The sequence below is a fragment of the Mustela lutreola genome, chromosome 14 (genome assembly GCF_030435805.1).
Source record: "Mustela lutreola isolate mMusLut2 chromosome 14, mMusLut2.pri, whole genome shotgun sequence".
Lineage (NCBI taxonomy): Eukaryota > Metazoa > Chordata > Mammalia > Carnivora > Mustelidae > Mustela > Mustela lutreola.
Window position 1 is genome coordinate 32,444,544 of NC_081303.1, and position 25,555 is coordinate 32,470,098.

Consider the following 25,555-nt stretch of genomic DNA (forward strand, 5'->3'; position numbering starts at 1 on the left):
CACACGGAGGCCCAGAGAAGTGGATTGGCTTGCTCGCAGTTACAGAGCTGGCTAGTGGCAGGCACAGAATAAGAAACCTATCGGGTGTGTCTATAGCCGGTCACAAAACCTGAATTTGTCAACCTGTCCCTTCCAGACCAGGGGCAAGTTCTGTGTCTCAGTAGCTCCTTTAGTCTATTTTCTCGCTCTGCTGCTGGACAGAGCAAAACCTCTCAGCGCACAGCAGACTGTTGCCCTATTACTGTTCTCTGCCACGGCCCTAGCCCAAGGTCATGTGTTTGCCATAGGGACTGCACAGCCTAGGGCCTTCATGTGTTGTCAGTACTCAGACATCTCTAGCCCTCACAACAAAGATGGTTTGCAGAAGTTACCAGATTTGTAATGGTATTCAAACTCTAATTGATGGTAGAGAAAACAGCAAGCAATTGGAGGCAGGATGTTGTAATTAAAAATCATTGAGCTGATAGAGTTATCGGGAAACCAGCAAATTGATCCGTCTGTCTCCAGCCTAGATGGAAACATGGCTATTCCGTGCTTAAAGCTTCTCAGGGGAGAGACTTCAGCCTTTGCCTTTCGGTTGTTACAACAGCTGATTACTTTTGCTAGATCCACTCCCAGGAAAAGATGGGAGGCTGTTCCTACCCCTAGGAAGTCCTATTCTCCTTCCCAGAAACATGTCTTCCCTTCCTCATCCTCACACTCCCGAGCCCTGAAACTGGGTCCCTGTCATCTCCCAGGACCCAGCTATCATTCTGTCGCAGAGAGAGGGAGGGAAGGAATGCTGTTCTTCTTCCTCAGCTGCTAGATAAAACCTCAGGCAAGTTCTCTGTCCTCTTCTCCCTCATGTCAGAAGCAGGTAGGCTAGATGGCTTCTAAAAACCTTCCAGCTCCAAATACCTAATCCTCGATTTTGCCAGTGGTTAACTTCTAAGACTTATTTCTTCCTAAAGCCATTTTAATTTTCATACACAATATAATGGCAAAAAAAAAAAGATCTTTTCTATATTCAAGAGAACAGACTCACACAATGAAATCACGGGCTTTGGAGGTGCTATTTGGGGACAAGACATTATGGAGGCCATACATTCCATCTACCCATCAGGCAGTACTGCCCGTCACGATGACTATTCTCCTATTTGGGAAAAGAAGCCAAGAATTGGATCTGAAATATTTGTGATTCCCTGTATTTGAATAGATTTTCATTTATTTTTTTGACTGTGGATGCATGAATATGCTTGCAGAACATAGCATTATATTATTAGCAGGGGACATTAAATGTGTTATTTAGTATTAGAGGTATTAGTCTCAAGCATTAGGACAGATTAGCATTTGATATATTAGTTCTTCAGGGTTACAATTAAGGCTTGGATTCCTGATTGTTATATCCAATAACTGAATTGTGATTTGGCTCTTAATTCTACATTGAGTTCACCAACATTGACAGCCCAGTGCTAATTAATTAATGACAATTCTTTATTTTCAACTGTGTATAAGAATAGGTGGTTCACATCTTCTGACTTATCATAGACTTTCAAGGTGACAATTTTGACTATGGACAGCCTTTTCACATTGTGGCATTTCTTAGCCTAGCTTTCTGAGAAACTCCATGCTGAATGCATGGCTTCAAGCCTTTAAAAAACTCCTAAGAAATCTTACCTGCCCATCCTTTATCCCCTCCACACTCCCTCCTTCTCTCACCTGCTTTCCAGAAGCAAAATCTTGAGTCTGTTGCTTTGACCCAAGCTCTGGTACTCCAGACACCCCATCACTGTCTCAGAACAGAAAAGTCAGACATCCATCACAGATAACAGATGAGTAGGTCAAATATAAACATTTCTTCTATAGTGATTAATTAATAATGTCTTTGAGGCCTTCTGTCAATATGGTAGTTGCATTTGGGCTCACAAGGGCACTCCTAAATATTTACCAATATGTAAGAGTGCTTTTAAATGGACTTGATATGCTCAGCTCTGTGGTTTAAGCCTTCAAGCAGGCAAGAAGTGGAAATCTTTGTAACTGGGTACATATACTTTTTTTTTTAAGATTTTATTTATTTATTTATTTGACAGAGTGAGAAATCACAAGTAGGCAGAGAGGTAGGCGGAGAGAAGGGGAAGCAGCCTCCCTGCTGAGCAGAGAGCCCAATGTGGGGCTCGGTCCCAGGACCCTGAGATCATGACCTGAGCCAAAGGCAGAGGCTTAACCCACTGAGCCACTCAGGCGCCCCTGGGTGCGTATATTTCTAAAGGCTTAATACATCCTACCATCATCTTCCCAGAGCCTTCCTAAGACAAGGAGTCTGAGATACAAAGACATAACACCCTTCTTAAGAAGCACAGCACCACTTGCCTTTCCCCCAGTCTGGTCTGAGTCAGAGACTTTGACAACTGAGGTTTCCCACCCCTCCATGGTGGCACCGGCCCTTGCGTACTGACTCTGTTCTCACCAGGGCAATTGCCTTTATGCCACTGAAGGTGTATGCTGCTGGCTTTGGGCGCAGACATCTTTGCAGTTGTTTTCCTCCTCAAGCTGTGCATGGTGTGCCTTTAATTCATGGGTGAGAGCCTGTGTCCACCCAATCTACAGCATGTAGACATCCAGAGTCAGTGCTAAACTCGGACTCTGATATCTGTCCTACACCTCTCAGACCCCATCACTGGGCAGTATCAACGCCCTCCTACCCCTTCCCACAACAGCACACTCCTCTGGCATGTCAGCCCCCCACTGATGAAGGTGATGTCTGCTGGTTCTGTCTTCCACAGATGAGTGGTGTGGTATAAACTCCCCGAAGCCAGCAGTGGCTGAATGGAAATAGACAGCCACTACCTGCGTCTACCCCAGATTCTCCCATCACTCTGGATTTCTATCCTGGAGGGCTCCAGGGGGATTGGGAAGAAAGAAATGCTGTATTTCAGGTCCTTGTGGGTTGAAATATGGTACCATGATTAAATATGATGCTTATATGGTGAGTGCTGTGAAGTGTATAGGGCTGACGATTCACAGACCTGTACCCCTGGGCCAAATAATACATTATATGTTAATAAAAATAATTTTTAAAAAATTTTAAAAATACGATGCTGAATTCTTCTCTAGGCAACAATAAACATAGGAGGTTTGGGGACACGTAGATATGACTATCCTTTTCATCTCCCAGTTCATTTTGTGCTGGCGGAGCTATAGCCCAGGTTGGGAATAGAGCACTTGGTATGTATGTGGTGACTTTTGCCTGAAGGAAATGGGGCTCATCATGCCTTCACATTGTACTTGGAGCCTGTGGAGAATAGACAGGGCAGTGGTTCTCCAAGAGATTAGCTATGAAATGCTTCTCAGACCACCTGGGGGAGACACTATGGTGACAATGATGCCTTATTCTGTATGGTGTATGTCAATCTGCTTTTTAGGCTGTGAAAGTGGTCATCAGACAGGATGGAGAAAACCAGTGCCATGTCTGCATCCTTCGTAAGGTGCAGAGAGTGTGGGGAACTCTCCTGATGTCCGCAGCAGCAGCAGCAAAGAGCAGCCTCTGTTCACAGGTATGCACCGAGCACAAAGCCTGCGATTCCCCTTGTGAACGGGGACTTGGATGCTCCTCTCTTGATAGTGGGAAATCCTGGCTGTAGGACCCGTGCTAGTTCTCGTGCCTGGGAAAAGAAGGTGTGGGAGGGAGGCGGGTAGCAAGATAACCCTGGGAGGTTCCGCCTCCCTCTGTTCATTTAACAACCACCACATAAACACAGGTGCGCCACACGTGCGTGCGCGCGCGCACACACACACACACACACACACACACAGTAAAGCCAGACATCATTCACTTGTGAAAGCACACACTAATCAACCAGTCTCCCCCACAGCCATATCCACCATCCATGAATACTCATGTATCACACACAGAGCAATTTAAAAAAAAAAAAAAAATTCCAGGCAGCCCCGGGAGCTATACTCTGTTTTTTTTCTTTTTTCTTTCTTTTTCTCATTTCCCCCTAAAAAAAGGCCTTCTAAGAAGATATATTAAACCAGGTAAACTTTTACTCATATGTTCATGTGGCTGGAGCAGATTGACAAAGAAAACAATCACAAAATAAATATTTTTGTTTTGTTTTGTTTTGTTTTTAAAAAAGAACACTTCCCTATACATCGTCTCTTTCTAACTTGACGGAGCTGCTTTCTTGGGCGGAATGGGCGCTGCTGCAAGAGGAGCTCCGGCTGGACCACGAGGGGGACAGGGAGCGAAGTGGTGAGGCCAAGGAAGCAAGGGGGCCGAGGGAGGGAGGAGGGGGGCGCAGAGCAAGGCGCCTGCCTGCCCGCGTGGTCCTCTGTCAGTGTCCCCTTGAGTTTCCCAGGGGCGCTGGCTTGAGAAGCAGTCTGTCTGGGAGGGCACAGACAAGGCAGCATACAAAAAGTAAGAACCAACATGGAGCATCACGAAACAACGCCGTTTTAAGAAATCAGGTTAAAAAGAATACAAAAGTGACTCCACGGAGGGGGAGGAGGAGCTGCTCTATTTCCTACCGCTGTGCCCCCTCTTGCTTCCTTGAATGATAAGAATCACTTTTCAGGATTTATTTTTTCATGGTTTGGCTGGTTCTTTTGCTTAATCTCTCCCTTGGCTCCTCTGCTTCAACTGCATCATTCGAAAGCACCGACTTTACAGATTTGAGGCTGCTGAGTTGTAGCCTCCCTGTGTGAGTGAGAGTATATGCGTGTGTGTGCACGTGTGTGCACGCACATGGTGAGTGTGTGCGTGTGTGCAGTGGCGGTTTCTTTCTCTCCTGCCTGCTTCAGGCCAAGCCCTGAGGTCCCAACAGCTGGGTGCTCCAAGTCCCAGGGGAGAACCTTGTTGGCACTAAGGTGAGGGCTCGGATGATCTCTGCGCCCCGGGATCAGCAGATCACCCTGGACCACCTCCCTCCCCAGCCCTGGAGCGGGGCCCCCATTAGCTACAGAGTTTGCCTGTCTCGTACTCCACGGGGTTTGGCAGCTTGGAATTGAAAGCCCTCAGGGAGGACTGGATCCTGCCCACCTCGTTGTTGGCCAGCTTGAGCCGGTGCCGGAGCAAGCAGGAGAAAAGGTCGAGCCGGACTTTGCCCGGTGGGGAAAGCTGGTTTACCCGGTCCCTGAGCTCTATGAGCTGCAAGAGGGCAGAGTCCTGGGAACCTTGAGTGTACGGGTAGTCCAGCTGGAGAATTAAGTCCCGGATGGCATCCGGGTCAAAGGGGAGGCTGTAGCCAAAGACCTGCAAGGTGTTGATTTTCATGTATCCTAAGTTCTTGGAGGGGTCGGTCATCTCCAGGGGCTCGTAGTAGATTGTCTCGTTGGAGCTGTCATCCAGGGACTTGATCCGGCTCCGCAGGTAAACATGGACTGTCTCGAAGAAGGTCTTCCACCTGTTCCCCAGGGTGATAGTCCAGTTTTGGCACTGGGCGGCCGCATCCACGTTAGTCCTCTCCCAGTCAGGGAAGCTGCCCTCACTCACGGGCATGAACCAGCTCTCAGAGTGGCTGCCCCCGAATGGGTTGACGTAGATGGCCATGACCGGCTCCAGGGTGCTGTTCTTGGTGAGGCAGATCTGCAGGGACAGCGCCAGCATCACGTGCACCAGCCCCGGCTGGTACTTGTTGCTCTTGAGCGTGAGCAGCATACGCTTCCTCCACGAGGGGTCAAACCAGCTGCCCAGCCGCATGTCATTGCTGATGAAGATAGAGTGCACCTCGATGCGGCTGTCCCGCTTCTGCAGCAGGTACTTCAGCTCCAGGTCCTGCAGGTCCGTCTCCAGCCCCAGGAAGTTCTCCAGGGACTCAGCCACCTCCGGCCGGCATGCGCCCTGTGCCAGCACGTAGCCCGGGTTGCAGCCCCCACAGCGCGTGCTGTTGTCCGGAGCGCAGTGGGCGCAGGCAGGCCCCTCCCCCACGGCACACGGGATGGGGCCCTGGCAGGAAGACTGGTCGTAGGGGCAGGTGCAGCTGTGGCTCTGCTCCAGGAAGGTGCCGGGAAGGGTGCTCTCTGCACAGTAGAGGAGCGACTGGACTCGGTTCCACCAGTAGGACAAGGACCTTGGGGAAGGAGGTAGACATAAACAGAGAGTCAGAGGAAGCCCACCGCCGTCTCCCCCGACAGTGGGAGGACACTGACCAATAGGACAAGAGCCCCAAGTTCCCTGCATGATGGAAACCCCCTGCCACACCACTCTGGAATAACTGAGTCAGGCCCACAGCGCCACGTCTGACGGACAGATCAACACCAGAAATACTTGACACCAGACTTGCCCGGCAAACAGCCAGCCCCGTCCTGCCCCAGTACCACCTCCTTCACTCCCTCCGCAGCCTACGGGAGATCCCTGCAGCCTCTGCATCAAAACCGCTTCTGCACTTGTCAGCCTTCCAGGTAAGACTGTCCAACAACTGGCTCTCCCCGCTTCCCAGCGTCCCATCAGGTTCTTTCCCACTTCTCCACTGCTGTCTTTTCTATTCCCTCTGCTTCTGTCACTCTGCCACCAGGAACAGGAATTTCCTATGGCTGGCTCCCTCTTCCAATTTACATCTCAGCTCCTCTGATCCCCCCCTCAAAGAGGTCTCCCGTGACGCCCTTTTCAAAAGAACCACCCAGTCGCTCTCTATCACATCGTGCTAGTTTTCACGTAATGCACGGCAGGGATCAGGATTGGACATTATTGTCTACTGGTGATGTGTCCCCAGACGGCTTCTCTGTGGACGCCGCGAGAGCAGGGACGCCGCGGGACTGGCCGGCACGTTCTCGGAAACCAGGTGCGTGCCTCAGAGCCTCTGCTGGCCTGAGCTCTCCACTCATGCTTCCCTCCTTCCTGGGGCCCCGGTGCGAGCGACACCTCTGCCGGGTGAGGCAAGGCCCCCCCAGCGCCCCATTTACATCTCTCCCATACAGTCTGGCCGAGACTTCCTTCTCCGAGGTGACTTTTCTCTCTGGCTGCCGCTTTTTATTAGACCATGCCTCTGATTTATGTTCTGGGAATGTGACTTTAAGTAGCCACCACATAGTTAAAATTTTGCAGTTTTGGGGTTTCTGTGTACTTATTAGATCTTCCCAATGAACAAATACCCCCCCACCCCCAAACACACTGCTTAAAATCAGGACATGCTGTGTGCACTTGTTGACCCACTGGGCACCCAAGGTGGGGGAGGAGTGAGCGTTGGAGGCCGGGCAGCCCTGCCTCGCCTTCCCTTCCTGTGACTGAGAGTGATCACTTGTGTGAAACCACCTGATGTGCATGTTCTCACCATATACTGTCGGAGTGTGAGCTAGAACTCCACCCCTTTCTTCCCTAAAAAAAAAAAAAAAAAAAAAAGCCTTAAAGTAAAAATGAGTGAGAATTGGAGTATTATTAGAATAATATTAGAATCTACCATAATTTATGCAGAAGTAAAATTAGCCTCTGTTTCCTCTCCCTTACTTCAGATACAAGCCAGAATTGAGCAGGACACATAAGGAGGTAAAGATGGCAGGAGACTCTCCCAAGACCTCACATGGGTCCCCACGGCCGGCTCTCCCATGTGGGACAGAGGAACCCCCAGCCTCAGCCACTCTATGGGAAAGTGCCAAGCTTGGGCCCTGGCGGCTGGGAAGCTCACCTCTCCTTGGGCAGGCGGAAGCGAGGCTGCCGGGGGCAGCGTTTACAGAGGTTGAAGAGCCGGCGGACAATCCGGTGGGTCTTCTTGAACAGCAGTTTCAGGCTGGCCCCCAGCTGCTGGTAGCGGTGCTGAAGGCTGGTGTCCATGGCCCAGAACTGCGAGATGGCCGTGGAGTTCAGGAATCTGTCGTCCGGCAGCCTTTTCAGCAGGGTCTGGAATTCCTCTGCGGGCAAGGACACAGAGTGGCGCTCAGGGAGCACCATGCAGACCCTGGGAGGGGCAGGAGGGCACTGCCCAGACCCAGCAGGCCTTGGTGAGGCCCTGCCTGAGGAAGGAGGCTTTGCACCTACTCTCCCAGGCCCTTGGATATATTTCCTTTTCAACAGCTTTATTTGGAAAATAATTAACATACCATAAACAATAACTTTCGGATTCTTTTCTCTCTTTCCTGCCCCTAGGAAGGGGCAGGAAATAGGCTTCTGAATTTCAAACCAGAAGTGCTGCTTTTGCCAATGACCTTGGATGCACCACTTTCTCCCTCTGTAACTCCTTATACATCATTCACAAATGCCACAGGCCTGTCCCCTTCAGTCACACCACAGACACCCCGGGGGAGCTGTGCAGCAGTCACGAAGGGACGAGTGCATGGCCGGTGAGTGCGGACAGAGACGCGGAGCACCCAGCTCAGAAAGCGGCTTAGAAACCTCCAGTCCCTGCGCCCAGCCTCTCCCGTCCACATCCTTCCTCAGACTCTGGAACACCCTTTGTCTCTTTCAAGCTTTGGCTCTTGGCAGATTCCTGTTCTTTCCTGTGGCTAATCCAGAAGCAAGATGCTCTCTGGTTCTCAGTGCCTATTGCAAGTCTGAGTTCTCGGAGCTTCCCGGGCACAGCATGATTGCTGAACTCACGCTCAGATCTGCTTACTTGGGACCTACAGCAACTGGTGGGGGTCCAGATAGCCCTCATTTACTCATTAGCAGTAAATAACTGATGGTGGTGGGAGCCCAACATCATGTCCCGCAGTAAGCAGCACTGAACGTGTCCCACCATCACGACCCAGTTCAGCTGGGGCTGTGGGGACTGGAATGTTCTTAGCAATTAACTGCCATGTCTGGGACTTGAAATGACAATGCACAGGGCCTCAGCTCATTCTGATTTCTCAAGCACCTGGTTATTTGCCTCTCTACCCCTCTCCCAATGGTTTGAGAATCATACCTAGTGATGATATTAACAACTACCATGTATATAATTGGGTTTGGTCTTTTGTTTTTGTTTTTTAGAGACAGAGAAAGGCAGAGAATCTTAAGCAGGCTCCATACCCAGTGCAGAGAGCCTGACATGGGGCTCGATCTCACGATCCTGAGAACATACCTGAGCCAAAATCAAGAGTCAGATGCTTAACCGACTGAGCCACCCAGGTGCCCCTCATCGTTCTTTTTGTAAAACATTTAAGCTCACAAAAGAGCACAAGGAGTAACAGGATAAACCCCCATATGCCCACCACCTAGATTTAGGCATTCTGCTTTTTTGGCTTCAGTCTTTTGTTTTGTTTTGTTTTTGAGAAATAAGGCAATGAGAATATATAATCCAAGGCCATAAACTTCCCCTCTCCATCAACCACTCTCTTGGATGTTCAGTAGTTACCATATATTTCTTCACGTTTTCTGCAAACAACTTTATCTGTAAAAATATTAGGAAGTGGCTAGTATGTTTTAAAGCATCATATAAATAGTATTAAATGTCTTATATTTAATACATGTTACAGTATTATATTGATATAATATGTATATAAAATACATAACCTTTTTCATTTTGCTTCGTTTTACCCAACATTATGTTTCTGAGCTATACCCACATAACTATTGCTCGTTTAGTGTTGAAGTGAATGAATGTACCAGAGTTATTTATACATGAATTTTACCTACACTCTCCCACGTGAGCCTCCTCTCCACCCACTGTGATCACTTTCCCTCTTTTACCGATGGGGAGATGAGGGTATTGTGAAGCTGGGCGGCTAATACAAGGTCATAAAACCAGTCAGTAACAGAGTATCTTTTCTTTGGGGCTGCTCTCAGAAAATGTCACATACTGGTTGGCTGATAAGCCACAAAAACTCATTTCTCATGGTTCAAGAACCCGAGAGTTCAAGATCAGGACGCCAGCATGGTCAGGTTCTGGTGAAGGACCTCTTCTGGGTCGCGCAGTGCTAACTCTTCACTGTGTCTTCACGTGGTAGAAGGGGAGAGGGAGCTCTCTGGGGCTCTTTAATAAGCACGCCAATTCCTTAGTCACCTCCCAAAGGCCCCGCCTCACTGGGCATTGTATTTTCAACATAAAAATGTCAGGGGACACAAAGGTTCAAAGGACGCTCTGAGCAAGGACTCAAAATCAGGTCCTGAATCTAATCTCAAGGTAACGCTGACATTCGTTGGACCTGCAACAAGCCCTCATCAGCATGTACTGGGTGCTTGTTGTACTTCAGTAATTCAACAAGTAGTCCTTGTGCACCTTATGTGCAGGCAAGGCCTATGCCCTCGAATATATTCACCTGAACTTACTCCGTCCACAAAGTGCATCTCTTTGGTAGGGGTCATATCCATTTGCATCGACAACAAAGATAACCACTTGAGACCTGCAGGGTGATATAACCCGCTAGGGGTCATGGACACAGGAAGTGGGTGAGCCAGGATCCACGCTGCGTTCCACACATTCCAGTCCTGCAGCTCTTAGCCATTTCCCATTGCCAGGGAGGAAATTGGGGCCAGCCGACTGCTCACCTGACTCCTCAAACTGCCGGTTGTGGGTCACCCAGGAGTCCTGGATCTGCAGCAGGCTGTCCTCCATGGCCTGGATGTCAGCGTCCGGACAGTTGCATTCCGGAAAGGTGGGGCTGCACTTGCACCAACAGTCGTTCCCCCTGCAGACGAGCTCACCCTCGGAGCTGCACGTGATGTAGCTGAGTGCCGCGGCCACAAAGCGCTCACGCAGGTACTGGGGCAGCAGCACCTGCAGGCCTGGGGAAAGGCCGGCCCGGTGATTGTGGGGTAGGGCCGGTAGGGACTCGGTGTCCCACACTCAAGGCTGCAGGATCCCTAGCTGGGGCTCTGCACACTTGTGCATTCTGCGCCCAAGAATGGTTGGTCACCCCAGGGCCTGACCCTGTGGAGCTGGTTGGGTAAAAAGGGCCAGGCTGCCCCCCCCCCCCCGGGGACAGGTGGGAGGGGGTCTGAAAATGCAGATGAGGAGCATCAAAGCCCAAGGCTTAGTCAAACCCCTCCCGTCAGCCAAACTGAGAGCCCGCATATCACATGGATGGCCTTACTGGCTGTGCATCAGCATTTCTAGGATGGGAACTGGAAGGAGAGCTTACAGCCCTCACAGGGGAGGAATCAAGGCTCAATGGACTTTTTGTTCTGATTTCCACAACCATCCTGGTTCTGGCTTCTCTGAGCTGAGCAGCAGACATCCTGAGATGTTATGCTGACCCCCGTCTCGGGGCTCCCACCTCAGTTCTGATGACCAAGGGGGCCGCTCTGTTAGGAAGTGGGGACAAGGGTTGCTGGTACATAGCAGCCAGACTCCACACCAAGCACTTTGTGTATATGATCATAAATAAAGTTCTGGGCAGACTGAGGCTCCTCTAGGGGAGCAGATCCGAGCTCAGTGCTCTTGAAATTGGCTTGGTGTCAGACCTGCCCCTGGTATCGTCAGGTCATACTGCATCACTGGGACCGGCTGCCTGTCTCAGTACAGGGGACTCTTCAGGGGATTGGAAAGTTAGCCGGTGGTGGGCATCCTAAGTTCAGGCAAGCCTGGGCAGGTGTGAATGGTGCCCAGCTCTCTTTTCTAATTAGCTGCCTCTGATCTTGGGTATAATCCACTAAATTGCTCCAAGCTTCAGTTTTCCTACCCATCTGTGGTGGGTATTATTTTACCAGTAGCAGAATATATTCCTGATTCAGCTTCAAGCCACTCAGGATGGCTGTTGGAAACATATCAAGAGGTGAATGAAGGACAGGCAGGCCTTTGGAGGCAGGCAGCCTAGGCTAAGTTTGAGGTCAGACCTGCAAGAGGCTCCCCAGTAGGGACATTGTGAGAGACTGTGCCAGAAGGGTGAGGGACAGGAGAACTTCTGGATGCAATAAGCTCCCCTCTCCTCAAATATCTGCCAGCTCTTTACTGTCACGCCCTTAACCTTGTCCTTGGCAGGAAATCAGAGAGCCCAAAGTATGTTATCCTTGTCTCGGCAGACGTCGGAGCATAACTCAGAGCTCCAACAGCAGTGGGTGCTCGTCGTGCTTGCTCCAGGTCTGCCTCCTCTTCTGAACGCTCCTAAATTCTCCTCTCCTCATGGCGTGCCCACAGCTGGCACTTGAGCAGCCCAGCCCACACACTCTGTCCACACGCTTGCTTTCGACGCAGATGCACACCCTTCCAAGTCCCTTCTCTTCACCTCCCCCACTCCCTCCCTCCTCCTCACCATAACATTTCCCATTGCTATAAAATAAGTGCCCCGAGCAATGTCTGCATGAGTGATGGGCTATAAAATTAAATGGCATAAACTATTCCAAATGAACCACCAGACATCCTGAACTTCACTCATCGCTAATTTCCAGACGCAAACCCAGCCCACCGAGGGACAGGAGAAGAGGGATGCTAATGGCGTGAGGTGCCTCTCTAGAGAAAGGAGTCTTTTACTCCTTTGTTTTATATATTCCTGGATCCCGAAAGTGCTGATGGGTTGCATCTAGCTCAGGTTGCCTGGAATTTATAATCGTAGATCCTGGGTGAGGGCTATTGATTTTATAATACCGAGACAATAATATCTCAAACAGAGTCCAATTCAGTTAGGCCTTAAGAAAAATGAACTTTTCCCATCGCCAAACAGCTCTGTTGGAATCGGTTTGCATAGCTCTGGCCCAGGATGCCGGGGGGACAGGCAGCAGGAGCTGAGCGCCTCCCCTTAACCTCCCAGCCTCCAGGCCTCAGGCCACCCCATCTTTTTGCTTTCCTGTTTGCAAGGCTGTTTTGTCTAGTTCTGTCTCCAGTGGGGGCTCCCGTTCCTCTCAAACTGTTCTTCTGACTTTGATCTCCCAAAGGAGAGGAGAGACTAAGTAGGGACTAAGTAAAGGAGAGGAGAGAGAGAAAGTAGGGACCACTCTTGGGGTAGCCAATGACCCCACATTTTGTAAAGCTCTCAGCTGAGCTAGAGATGGTGGCCCCATAACCACTCTGCAAAGACTAGCTGTTCCCCAGTGTGTCCTTAGGACAAAGTGGAGGGTTCTTTGGGCAACAAAGGAGATCATCAAACCAGGCCAAGGTATGGGTGTGGTATTGCTGTAGGACAGTGACGGGGTCTCGGGGAGGACTAACACGTGGGAGGGTGTGGGTGCCAAGTGGTCTGAACAATAGTCTTGGGTGCAGGATAAACCATGTCAGAAAAATTTCCCAAAAGAATGAAGGAAAGTTGTTTCATACGGGTCCCAGAACTCCTGGTGGTTCTGGTCCTTGGCAGGGTTTAGCCGATTGAGGCACCAGGACCTTCTCCTGCTCCTCGGTGAGCCACGTTTTTCAGGAGATGTGAAACGTATTGACACCCCTCCCATGGCGGGACCCCTTACCGAGTAACTGCACTTTGTTCTCCGGACTCTGTACCAGGACAGAGCTGACCGAATCCAGGTTGTCGTAGTTGCTGCAGCCCAGAGGGCCAGTCCTGGTCTCCGTGACCTAGAGAAGGAGGGCACAGTGTGGATTTAGATGCCCAGTGGAGACCAGCCCTATGTGCTTCCCTCTCTAGCCATCTGACCTCAGGCCCCTTGTCTTATCCTTGAGCAGCCCAAGAGCGCATGAGTTTCCCTTCCCCCAGGGGCATGAAGCCACCTTCCTTCCTTGTTCTAACTCAGTGAGTACTGGTGGTGGAGGGCGGCCAGCGGCAGGTTGTACACAGTGCGTGGCTTCCAAGGGAGCCAAAGGGAATTCGCCTCTGGGAAGAAAAAATTCAACATAGGCAGAAGAAGATAGACCTCTAAGCCTGAGTCCCCCCACTTCCTCCCCCAGAGGGAGACAGGAGTCCAGATGTGGATGCTGTCAGCCGGCTGGTAAGCCCAGCTGCATCCACTCGATGTGGTGCTCGCAGCTTTAGGGATCCCGAGGACGAAAAGCACTAGAGAAATAGGAGTTACGAGTATTATTATCAGTATTAAACATTTAAGTCCCACCTCGCCACTGAGATGTCCTTAGAGAAAATCAGCCATGGGCTTACTGCATATTTTAATAAGTATATTAAATATACATAAACTCTTATAGCCATGTAATATTCCAAAATACCACAGAATCATTTTAAAATATTATAAAGTTGGCCTATCCATTTTTCTCTGATGTTTTTAAAGTATAAGATGAAAAATGGGGAGCTTTAAATGCACTGAAATAATTCCCTAATAAGAATGATGGGGACCCGCGGCCCTTTCTTCCCGGGATCTCCAAGAGCTTTGCCAACAATCAATCAACCAATCAACGAGTATTTATTGAGCAGCCGCTGTTCAATTCCGCACAATTCATCAAACATTCATAGAGTGCCTTTCCTGGATTTCTTCAAGGAGTTGGCCCTGATATCTTGGACCTTCTCTCCTGGCTCCGGGCACCTCTGCCCTGCAGCAGACGTAGAAGTTTCCATCCTTTTTCATAAAGATCTGGTTAAAGTCTGGGTCCTCCACACACTGAAGGCTCCCCAGGGCTAGGCTTCTATTCACCTTATTCACCAGGTTGTCCTCCAGGAAATTACACCTTGGGGGAGAGGCAGGTGCACAGTGCAACTGAGGCACCCAAGTCGAGCAGAAGCCCTATGTCAGTGCGCACTCAGGAAAACAGAGCTCTGAGCAGAGAGAGGGAGCGGAAGGGAAGCAGCAACAGAGGAGACTCAACTGAACAGGTCCTGAAGAATAAGTAGACATCTTAGTGAATCTGTATTGTACACCTGGATGTAATATAACATGGTATGTGAACTATACAGGCATTGAAATAAATTAAAATAAAAAGTAAAATGAAATAAATAATAATAAAGAGAAATAGAAGCAGCCAGGAAGAGAAGGGAAGGAAAGTTCTCTGCAAACCAGGAGAAGGGGTGAGCATAAGCTGTAACACACAGCTGGAACGTGTGTCGTGAAAATGTTCAGCACCCTGCAGGTTACGGGGTTGGGGGGGCGGGGAGTCACCAGGTGACGAGCAAAGTAGAAATGACATTTTTAAAGAGAATTTAGTAGTTTTAGTCTTTAAAAATACTCATGGGAGCGCCTGGGTAGCTCAGTGGGTTAAAGCCTCTGCCTTTGGCTCAGGTCATGATCCCAGGGTCCTGGGATTGAGCCCCGCATCGAGCTCTCTGCTTAGCAGGGAGCCTGCTTCTTCCTCTCTCTCTCTCTCTCTCTCTCTCTCTCTGCCTACTTGTGATCTCTCTGTCTAATGAATAAATAAAATCTTTTAAGAAATGAAGTCTGGTTTGATACTGACTAGAAATAAGGCAGGGAGACAGATGGGAGAGAACCTGGTGACTTAAATTAGTCTGAGAAGGCTTCATGGGGGAGGTGAGCCATGAAGGATGAATAGGAATCGAGGGGAAAGAGGAGAGAATATGGAGAAAAAGAGGTGATTACAGACAGAGACCAAGGAGCAAACGGACACAGCGCACGAAAAGCAGCAAACCCAGCCCGAATAAAGAATGGGACCAAGAGCATGACAGGGGCAGGAATGACTTCCCTACGGTTGCCAAGTTCATCCCCCAATGTCATCTCTTTTAACCTTCACAGAAACTCTGAGACAAACCTCACTACTATCACTCTCTGAAGAAGAAAACCTAGGTTCACAGAGTGTTGGTGCCCGAGGCCACAAAGCTGAGAGTAGCTAAAACAGGATTTTAATGTTTGAGTCCTCAGTCTCCTCCTGTCTCCTGTGAGGGTGTGTCAAAGGACTGCAGAAAATAGAGTTAAACCCCTCTGGGTGACATCGCGTCTGAAAACAAGTATCAACAGAGCAGTTCATCCAAACTAGTTCAGTGATCTGCCCTCGGCTCGGAATGTGAACCCGGGACAAAACAAACTGTATAGACTTGAGACCACTGTATCCTAATACTACAGATGAGGAGCCCTTGGCCAGGTATGTGAAATGATTTGTTCAAGGTCACATAGCTAGTTACCTGCAGGGCTTGGATTCATTCCACCCATTCACACCTTCTCTCACTCGCCCATGTATTCATTTAACTGTGCAAGGAGCATCCAGAACTCACCCTGAGTAAGGCACAGGCACTGCCATCAGGAGTTCAGAGACAGGAAGAAACATGCTTCCGTAAGCCCAGCATTGGGGCTATTACACAGGCACCTGCCTCCCTCCACAGGTGGGCACTAGGTGCCGAGTAATGGCTGTGTACTGAGTGAGCGGCTGCTGGGCTAGGGGTCACACTCAGTGGGAAGGCAGGGCCAGGCTGCCTTCAAGGTGAGGTCTTCATCTCTATGTAAAGATGCCTGTAGGAGGAGCCGTGGCCATGGACGAGCCCACTCTTCTGGGATGGGATGGACTGAGGGGCAGGGTGGAATGGCGGGTGAGACGGTGGGTGGGTGTGGTATTTAGGACACTTGCCTCTTCCCGCCTCCAGGTGACCTGGCCACCACACTGTCATGGAGATCTGCGCTGGCTTTTCCATCCACCCACCCGAGCTGGCTCCTCACCAGCACTGGGTCCAGGCAGGGAGGGAGCTACACGCCTCATGGAGGAGCAGGACGACCCACCAAGGAGGACAGTGAGCAGCCGCTCTCCTCCCCCTTAGGCCCCCACCCTCCCAGTCTACCTGCCACCCACCCGTCTGGGTCCCCACCACCAGCACCATTTTAGGCAGCATTCGGGCTGGCTCTGAGGCGGTTTTCTGACCTTGACTTTGCTATTTCCAAAGGTCAGTTCCACAAGAGGACAATCAATTAGGTAAGTCATGGAGAGGATGTGGGTTGCTTCCCTTTGTTAATTGTGGCATGAGGACAGGAACGAGGAAGAGACAAAGACTCTGATCCCCACGGTCACTTGCTTAGAGGGAAGGAGCCGAGCCAGATCGAGAATGAGGAAGGCTCTCTCAGATGATGCTAGGACCCAAAGTCACTGCTTTCTCCACTGCCATTCTGCTTTGAGCCACGTCTGTCCTGAGAGACAGAAGGAGGTGGGAAGGAAACCGGACACGCAGAGGGTCCTCTTCCAGATATTGCTTGGGCACTGACTTGATAAGCTGGATGCCTGAAGGAAGACCCCTTCCCCCCAGGGATGAGAGTCCCAGAGTCTCTAGAAGGTGAGTCCAGAGAACCCTGTGCTTTCTCTGTAGCAGACACAGATAGCTTTGGCAGATTACAAAAAGGACCCATAGAGATAATGGAAAGCACCATTCACTTAGGCGCACACATTCAAAGAGCATCTCCGATAAGCTTTCAGAAAGGGAAAATAATTGTGTGCTAATTGGTCTGTTGACAGAGACTGTCCTGCCTTCAGAAAGCCCTGATGGATCTCAGGTTCATTAGCACATCCAATTTTCCGTCAATCCTGGTCGTGCCAGCCCTCCTTCCGTCGAGCCTGCTCTCCTCCCTTTGCCCTTCGCGGCCCCGCTGCTCTTGTCCTACCTCAGGAGACACCTGCGAAGCTAAGCGACGGAAACGGGCTGCTCACGGCGAGCTGGCCCCTTCTCTCGACAGGGCCGGGCAGGGCGAGCGCAGCCACGGGGTGTGCCTCAAAGAGCAGTGGGTTGAGCCCCAGGCTGCTGCGCTGAGGGATTCACACAAGCCTTTTTAAGGACGCTTTGTGAGAATCGCTTCTTTTTGCCATCCTGGGACCCACTCGGGTTTTGGGTGGGCTCTTTTCAGTAAGTTCCGGAACGTATCAAACCAAGTCCTTCCCCCACCTTCGATTAAGTAGAGGGTTCGCTGCCACCGAGAAACAGGCTCGTCCACTCGCGGCTCTCCTCCCCTCCCAGGCTTACCAGTGTCATGGAAGCAGTTTAATATTCTAATAATTGGTCTACCCAAACAAGCCGAAGGTAAGCCCTGACTATAGGCAAGTCAAATCCTGGAGTCCACGCACTTCTCAAGGTCACGACTTGACCTTGATGAGCACTGAGGCCGAAACCCAATCCCAAGTCTTCTCACTTGAGCACGTCTGTTTCCCACTAAGCCGGGCAGCCTGCCTTCCGCTATCAAGCGCTTTACTGGTGTCTCAGCACGTGGTGGCCACCGCGAGGGGACCTGGAACCACGTTCAGGGTGCAGAGTCCCTCCTGCGCTAAGCCCTCCTGTTACACCTGCGGACACAGGGAGGTGCCAATGGGGATGTCGCCAGCCACAGAGTAACGTGACAAATCCTGCAGTGGAGCTGTGTACCGATCAGGGTCAACCTTGCAGCGGAGTGGGGTTTTCAGTGGGGTGTCCGAGCAATGGGTCGGATAAACGAAAGGGGCCGGCATGCCTCTCGCTCCGTGTTGGTGAAAGCAAGTGGCTAACGAGGGGTAGGAAGTAGAAGCACACCTGCTTACCGAAATGAAAAACAGGCAGATGTGCTGGAGGATTTTTCCTTCACCAAGGCTGAGCAGGTGAGCACAGCACCTCAGGCCACCCCCCTCGATCCAGAGTCCTGACAGTGCAGGAAGCCCGCTCCACAGTCGCAAAGGCACATTCAGTAGAGGCAAGTGGGCGGCAGGGGCCGCAGCGCCAACTCGGGCACGTTAGCTAGCAGGGATGCACCCAGCCTACTGGCCCTTGCTCTGTGAGTCTGGAAAAGTATGTTAGAGCAAAGAAATGGCTCTGGCGGAACACTCTACAGCCAAGACAGAATGGGCGGCTCAACCCTATCAAGTGAGCAGAGTGGGGGTACAGATGAGGTGCCAAGATCTCCCTTTGCTCCCCGTTTGGCAGGGTGCTCTTGGACAGGTCTCTGGTTCTCCAGACCTCGCTAAGCTCTGTGAGGATGAGGGCCTAGAGGAATGGAAGTAGGAGAAAACACTAAATGGTCCTTGTACTCTTGTGATTCTCTGAACTGCATCTCGTGGGAAGAGCACACTGCACTCCTCACCAGAGAAAACTCCAAGCTGATCGACCCAGTGGAAGATGAATTATCATCTCACACCCCCTGTGTGACTGGAGGAATTCCAAAAAGAGACTTCCAAGGATGGTGGCCCCATTTTGTGGGGATGGGCAGTGGCTCTAGTTCTGGAAAGTGCTTCTGCAGGCCGTAGGCACTAGAATAGATGTGGCTTGGGTGCCTTCCCATCTCTCACTCCACCACCTGCAGACTTTGCCAAAGAGAGGAGTTCGGTGAGCCATATCTGAGACTGTGTGTTGGACTCTTTGTATTGGATTAAAGTGGACCTTTAACCAGACTTTTTTTCTCCAGGAATTTAGAACTGTGATACTGAGAGGAAAAATTTAAAGGGTGGTGGTAAACACCCTTGAAGTTCAGAATAAATAATTATCAAGCGATTATTATGTGCCAGGAATGGAGACTACAACTATGAACAAGAGTGGTCCCTGCCCTGATGGTCCCAGCTGAGAGAGCAGACAGTGTTCAGCATGGGCCAGAGTCAGCTCCAGAGCGAGGCAGAGCTAAATGTAATCCGGAGTCACTGGTGTACAGAAAAGTCTAGAGAAAACAAAGGAAAGAACTTGCACAAGAGAAGCTGGAAGATGAAGCAGATGAAAACAGATGGCACATGTTCCAACAAGAAACAGAGACAGTAACCTGGGCATCTCACCACCCTTCAACAAGACCCATGTGTCTGGAAGGCACTTAGTGTCTCGTCCTTGGAGATCTGTGATAGTCTTCACCACAGTCCTCTTGCCCAATCACCTTTATGCTCAAGTGACATTGAGCACCTTTGTTTCTTTCAACTGACCGTGCTACTGTGCCCTTGTACACATACTAAGAAGAACTTAACCTATGTGGAAAACAGGGTCAGTGACTCAGTCAGTCAGTCAGTCAGCCAGTCAACAAACCTTTACTCATCACCCATAATGTGGCAAACTCTGTACTCTCATCCTCTCACCGGCAACCAAAGATGAATAAGACCCCAGTCCCTCCCACAAGGACTTCAGAGTCTCAGAGGTCACCATGTCAGCTAGCAATTACAGTTCAAATGATGAGCCCGGTAAAAGAGGCATATGCTTGAGACACTGCAGAGGAGCATTTAACTATCTTGGAAGTCAGAAAAGGCTTCACAAAGGAGTCACCTTTTTGATTGACCAAAGAAGGATGAGGGAGCACTTCGGTAGTCAGACAAAACCAACAGCAGGTGCCAGGGATGTGCATATATTTGAATACAGACAACTCGTTGGCGAGGACTGGGCTACATGACAGAAGTGGTAAGTGAAGGGCTGAGGCAGGAGCCAGGCTGAAAAGAGACAAAAGAACAGTAGAGATAGATCTTCCACAGCCTGATGGCTTTGTTAAGAAGAGGAATTATCCTTTTTCAAGCTCCAATTATGCCGTGTCTCAAGCATTCTCTCTATTTTTCTATTTGATCCTCACAGAAAGCCATCAAGGTAAGAAATATTCTGATCATTCAACAGTTTTAAGACTGAGAAAACCGAGGCTCAGAGTAGCTTGGGAACTCGTCCTAGCCTAGATCACCACGAGCAGGGGCACAGCAGCAAAGACTCTTGGGTGCAACCCTACGCTCCTTCCATTGAGTCGCACTGCCACCATGGATGGGCTGTGGTGGTTTAAGCAGGGGGATGGTACGAGATGATTTGCTCTTATGCAAGTGGCAGAGAGGGTGATCAGGGAGAAGCACTGAGAATGGAGACAGGGAGACTAGTTAAAAAGATAAGGCAAGAAAGTCAGGCAAGCATCCTTCAGCTCCTGAATTAAGGGGATGGCAGGTGCATGAGGAGGCTGCAAAGGGCAAGTGGAGAATATATCCAATGCAGTGATGATAGCGATGGGCCACAGAGTCTAAGTGAGGCTAACAGGCAAATGAGGCCATGACAGAAAGGGAAAAGTTGGTCAGGTCAGAGGATGGGAAGGGACATTAATGGGATGTCGGCGTTGTTCATCCAGACCTTTTTTTCTTTTCTAGGCAGGATCAGTTCTTCTCCACCTTCAACACAGCCCACTCACTACAGGACTTAAAGGCTTCCCCAGATTTCTGTCTTCTTGATAAAACCCAGTCTATGCTACTAACAGTCTTCTTTCGTCATTTTAAGCTGCCTAAGAGACCAACCTCCCAAATGTACCCTAAACCTCTGTTAACTTCAGCCATTGTCCTCTTTCAGACTTTGACTGCATACATCCCCGGAGCTGACCTCTTCTCTTCGGTGCTCTCGGTCTCATGAATGGTCTTCGCAAGGTCGTCTATAGCCTTGATCTCTTCTCAAGAATCTATTTCATCTCTGTGCATTAGCCACAGCCCAGCAGATGCTGGAGACAGGGGTTCTCAGCCTTTTCATCTCCCTCCAGCCCCGTCTCAGTCATCCACACTCATGGCCATGTCCAGAACCTGATTTTTTTTTTCTCTAACTCGCTCTCTAATCTCAATATTAAGCATCACACACTTGCACTTCCGCTGGTCTCTTCCCTCCAACAAATCATCAAACGCACTTCTAACCTTGTGACCTAATTCACTTTTCAAAGTGAAACTTTTCACTTTCTGCCATCCCTGAATGGTCTCAGATCCCTCGGTCCATCACTATAGTCACAGCTTTGTGTGTACTCTCACTTCCCTTGCTGCTTTTTTCTTTCATCTTGTGTCCACACACACACACACACACACACACACACACACATACACACTAACACACACTCTTCCTTGTTGAATCCAGCTCTCCACCCACTCCATGCCTGCCTGTACTTGAAGCGCCAAATGTGGCTGATACAACTGACAGCTATGCGGACGGGTCCCCGTTAGCACTGTCACCATGAGTCTCGCATGGGTCCTCAGGCTGCCCACCAGTCCACCACATTTATCTAGTAGTTGAAGCACCTAACCTCCACCCTTCTGAAACCATTTCCTGCATTCTTTTCTCAACAATCTCTTTCCCTTCCTTTTAGTCAAGGACTCTGATTCTTGTGTCCTCAAGGCACTGGACCAATCAGACAAGGACGCTTGCTTCCTCCCGCCGCAGCTACACGCGACTGTGTGGGGTCTGTCACCTGAATGCCTCCTGCTGCGAAGGACAGGATGTTTATGCTCCTAGGTAAGACCCACCTCTCCGTGGACGACCAGCCTCTCCCGCTCACCCGGCTGCTCCGGTAACTGCCTCCTGCCTCTCCTCCGTCATCATCTTCTCCCTCTCTTCTGAATCGTTGCCACCAACATGCCAAGATTCGAATATCCTCCACCTTAAAAACAAAATCTCCACCTCCCTGGACCTTCCACCGCTCTCCAGCTATCACCCACCTTTTGTCTTTACAGCAAAAACCCTTAAAGAACTGCCTTCTCCTCCTCCGATTCCTCCCTTGCTTTCTCTCTTGAACCTTCTATACTCAGCCTTTTGAACCTGTCGTGTCACTGAAACCCCTCCTCTCTAGGTTGCTCGTTTCCTCCATGTGGCCAGATTGAAGGTCCATTCTCCGACTACTCAACAGCACCTAACACAGCTGTCCGCTCCTTCTTTTGAGAAACACTTGCTTCACACGGTCTTGTGATAGGACTTTGGTTCCTTCATACCGATCTGCATGATCTCAGCCTCCTGTTAGCTCCTCCTCCTCTTCCCCATTTCTGGGTATTGATCTGCCGCTCAGCTCGGCCCTAGAGCCGTTTACAGGCTACGTTCACTCCTCAAGTGATCTCATCTCAACTTTCCCACAGTATTAAATACCAGCTACACATCTGTATATAGCCGTGTGCCGGATTTCTATGTCCAATCGTGACCTTTCTATTGAAATCCTAGTGTTATATCCAGTTGCCTCTTAGACAGCTCCACTCGGATGTCTAAGAGGAATGTCACACTCAGGGTGTCTAAAATCAAGCTCCTGATTTGTTTCTCTCAGATGGCGCCTCTCCCAGCATTGTCCTTCTCGTAAAAGAATCACTGTCATCTTGTTGCTAATGCCAAAAATCTTAGTGACTCTTGATTCCTTTCTTCTAATTTATTAGCTAATCCCAGAGGCTCTACCATCAAAACACATCCTGCCTCTGCCAACTTCTCACTACCTCTTGCAGCCAGCTTTGTCTGAGCGGGCCACCGTTCCTTCCTCCCTTGACCATGGATGGCATCAGTCTCCACAATCCCGCGTTCTCTTCTCTTCTCTAAGCAGTGATGCCCTCATGATCTTAACACCCTTTATTGATCTCCGTCTCAGGCAGTCAACCACCGGGCGGGGAGGGGGAGGTTAGGGGGAGAGAAAAAGTGTTCTCCGTAGGCTCATCTCCTCTTCACCCCTCTGCTGGCTGCACCCCAGCTACCTGACACAGTATTTCTGAACCGCAACACGCATACTCCCACTTGCAGCAATCACACCTGCTCTCGCTCAAGATACCCATGTGGCCTCCTCCCTCCCTCCATTCAGATCTCTGCTTAAATGGCATTTCTTTTTTTTTTTTTTTTTGATTTTTTTAAAATTTTTTATAAACATATATTTTTATCCCCAGGGGTACAGGTCTGTGAATCACCAGGTTTACACACTTTACAGCACTCACCAAAGCACATACCCTCCCCAATGTCCAAAATCCCACCCCCTTCTCCCAAACCCCCTCCCCCCAGCAACCCTCAGTTTGTTTTCTGAGATTAAGAGTCACTTATGGTTTGTCTCCCTCCCAATCCCATCTTGTTTCATTGATTCTTCTCCTACCCACTTAAGCCCCCATGTTGCATCACCACTTCCTCATATCAGGGAGATCATATGATAGTTGTCTTTCTCCGCTTGACTTATTTCACTAAGCATGATACGCTCTAGTTCCATCCATGTTGTCGCAAATGGCAAGATTTCATTTCTTTTGATGGCTGCATAGTATTCCATTGTGTATATATACCACATCTTCTTCATCCTTAAATGGCATTTCTTCAAACAGGTCTTCCTGAAAGTGCCATGTCCCCATCACTCTCTTTCCTCTTCCCTGAATCCATTCCTTCGTATCATTGATCCCACCTAACATCATGTATTAGAATGTGAAGTTCATGAGGGCAGGGACTCTCTATGCTTTGTTCACTCTTAGGATTCTCAGGAGCCAGAGCAGAGCACGACACATAACAGGTGTTCAATAAATATCTACTGAACGAATAAATAAAGGAACAAAATTTCCTTCCAATTTTGGGTGTGATAAAAGCAGCATATAATACAAGACTGACCACCACTCGCTACCTTGACATTATATTTAGAATAAAATAATCCAGCATTTTCAAGTATTATCATTGGTCTTCCTTTTCCCTAAAACAATATGAACTTTGCTAGAAATGTCCTAGCTGTAAGTAGAGATGATGGGATGATGGTTATGATTATCAATGTTATAGTAACCACTGATCATTTTCCAACATGCATGAGATCATATCACTCCTCTGCTCAGAACTATCTGCTTGTTTTTCGCTGTACTTTGACATGAAAATTCCATATCATGGCCATGTAATCTGGTTCTAGTCTACTTCTGAACCCCATCTAGTGCCAGTGTCTTCCTGTTCACCTTACTGTAGTCACAGCGATCTTCTGTGTTCTAAGGCACCAACCTGATTCCTGCCCCAGGGCCTTAGTTCTCGCTGTCTGAATAGCCTTCCTTCAGATCGCTCGCATGTCAGCCTCAAAGCCTAAACCCGAATCACTTCGGTGACCTCCCTGGACCAATCTGGCTAATATTAGCTGCTCCCTTCTCTCACCCCAGGAAATCTGTACCTTATGACTCTCTTTTCTTTGTACCTTTATCTAAAATTACTTTGCTTTTATCCTTGTTTAATATCCTCATCCCTCACCGGAATGTAACCTCTGCAGAGTAAGGACCTTGTCTCTCCTTCACAACAGTCTGCTGACCAGAGACTGCCTCAGAGTAGAAGCTACATGTCTGTCTGCTGTACAGGGAAGACCCGGGCCTCCTTTCAGGGTCAGCTGTGCCTGTGTCAGGAAGCTGCTTTCCCACATCCCTCAGTCAGGCCTGGCTGACCTGGAGCTGGCTAAGACTCCAGCTTCCCCTTTGGTTCTTCTCTGCCTGTCTGCCGTCCCTCCCCAGCACTTCGCAAGCTGTTACCTTGATGGCCCCCGTGGCTATCTGGATATGGTGCAGCCGCCTCAGTGTGCTCTCTCTGTCGATGAAGTAGGAGGCTGCCAGCTGGTGCAGGGTCTCCAGGGACACGGCAGAACTGTTTCCACTGCCCCCAACGACAGGAGCGCTTCCTGCTGTTTCTGCCTTGCGGCTCAGTTTTCGTTTGTCCACAAAAATGGTCAGGGACTCTTCTCCTGTCACAAACAACATGGGTCCATTGGTAAGGCCTTCTGCTCCCTAATCCCCTACCAGTTAGAACATGAAACCCTTGGCCAGAAGAGTCAGAGCTCAGAAGGAGTCCTCTGCCCCTGCTGAAGAAGAGTTCTAGAACAGTCTCATCAGACAGTGCACAGGGCAGGGCGCATCACTGCCCGGGGGGCCCTCCTCCCTTTCCCTCATTCTTTAACCATCCCATAGCCCATCCCCTCCCCTCCAGCTTATCCATTTAACATCCTTTATTGATCTCAGTCTCGGGCAATCTACCTCCATGGGGGAGATAAAATTTTCTCTCTCAAGTTGTTTATGAGAAGTCACCATGGATATTTCTGCTCCTTCAGAAAGGGCAAGAGCCTTGAAGTTCAACCTCCCTCCTCCCCATCAAACAGTCAACGCCTACCACATGCCGGCAGCTGGCCCAAACCCTTGGAGAGTTTCTTTTTGTCCATCAGACAGTGAGCTAAATGTTATCATAAATCCCACTTTCTTCTTCCCAGGGCAGCGACAGCCCTGTCTCCTCAGAGCTTTCGATTCGGTCACAG

General features: G+C 49.7%; 1 protein-coding gene across 2 annotated transcripts in view; it reads right to left on the reverse strand.

Annotated features, from left to right (window-relative positions):
• Positions 1–4,017: 4,017 nt before the first annotated feature.
• The window catches only part of BRINP2 (BMP/retinoic acid inducible neural specific 2), a 107,597-nt gene continuing 86,059 nt past the window's right edge, over positions 4,018–25,555 (reverse strand). For both annotated transcript variants that reach the window (XM_059146404.1, XM_059146403.1), the window contains exons 4-8: positions 24,783–24,991; positions 13,223–13,328; positions 10,379–10,615; positions 7,602–7,824; positions 4,018–6,050 (exon numbers count right to left, since the gene is read on the reverse strand). In XM_059146404.1, coding sequence (XP_059002387.1) covers positions 4,934–6,050; positions 7,602–7,824; positions 10,379–10,615; positions 13,223–13,328; positions 24,783–24,991 — 1,892 coding nt within the window. In that variant the 3' untranslated portion in view covers positions 4,018–4,933. The remainder of the gene's footprint in view (positions 6,051–7,601; positions 7,825–10,378; positions 10,616–13,222; positions 13,329–24,782; positions 24,992–25,555) is intronic.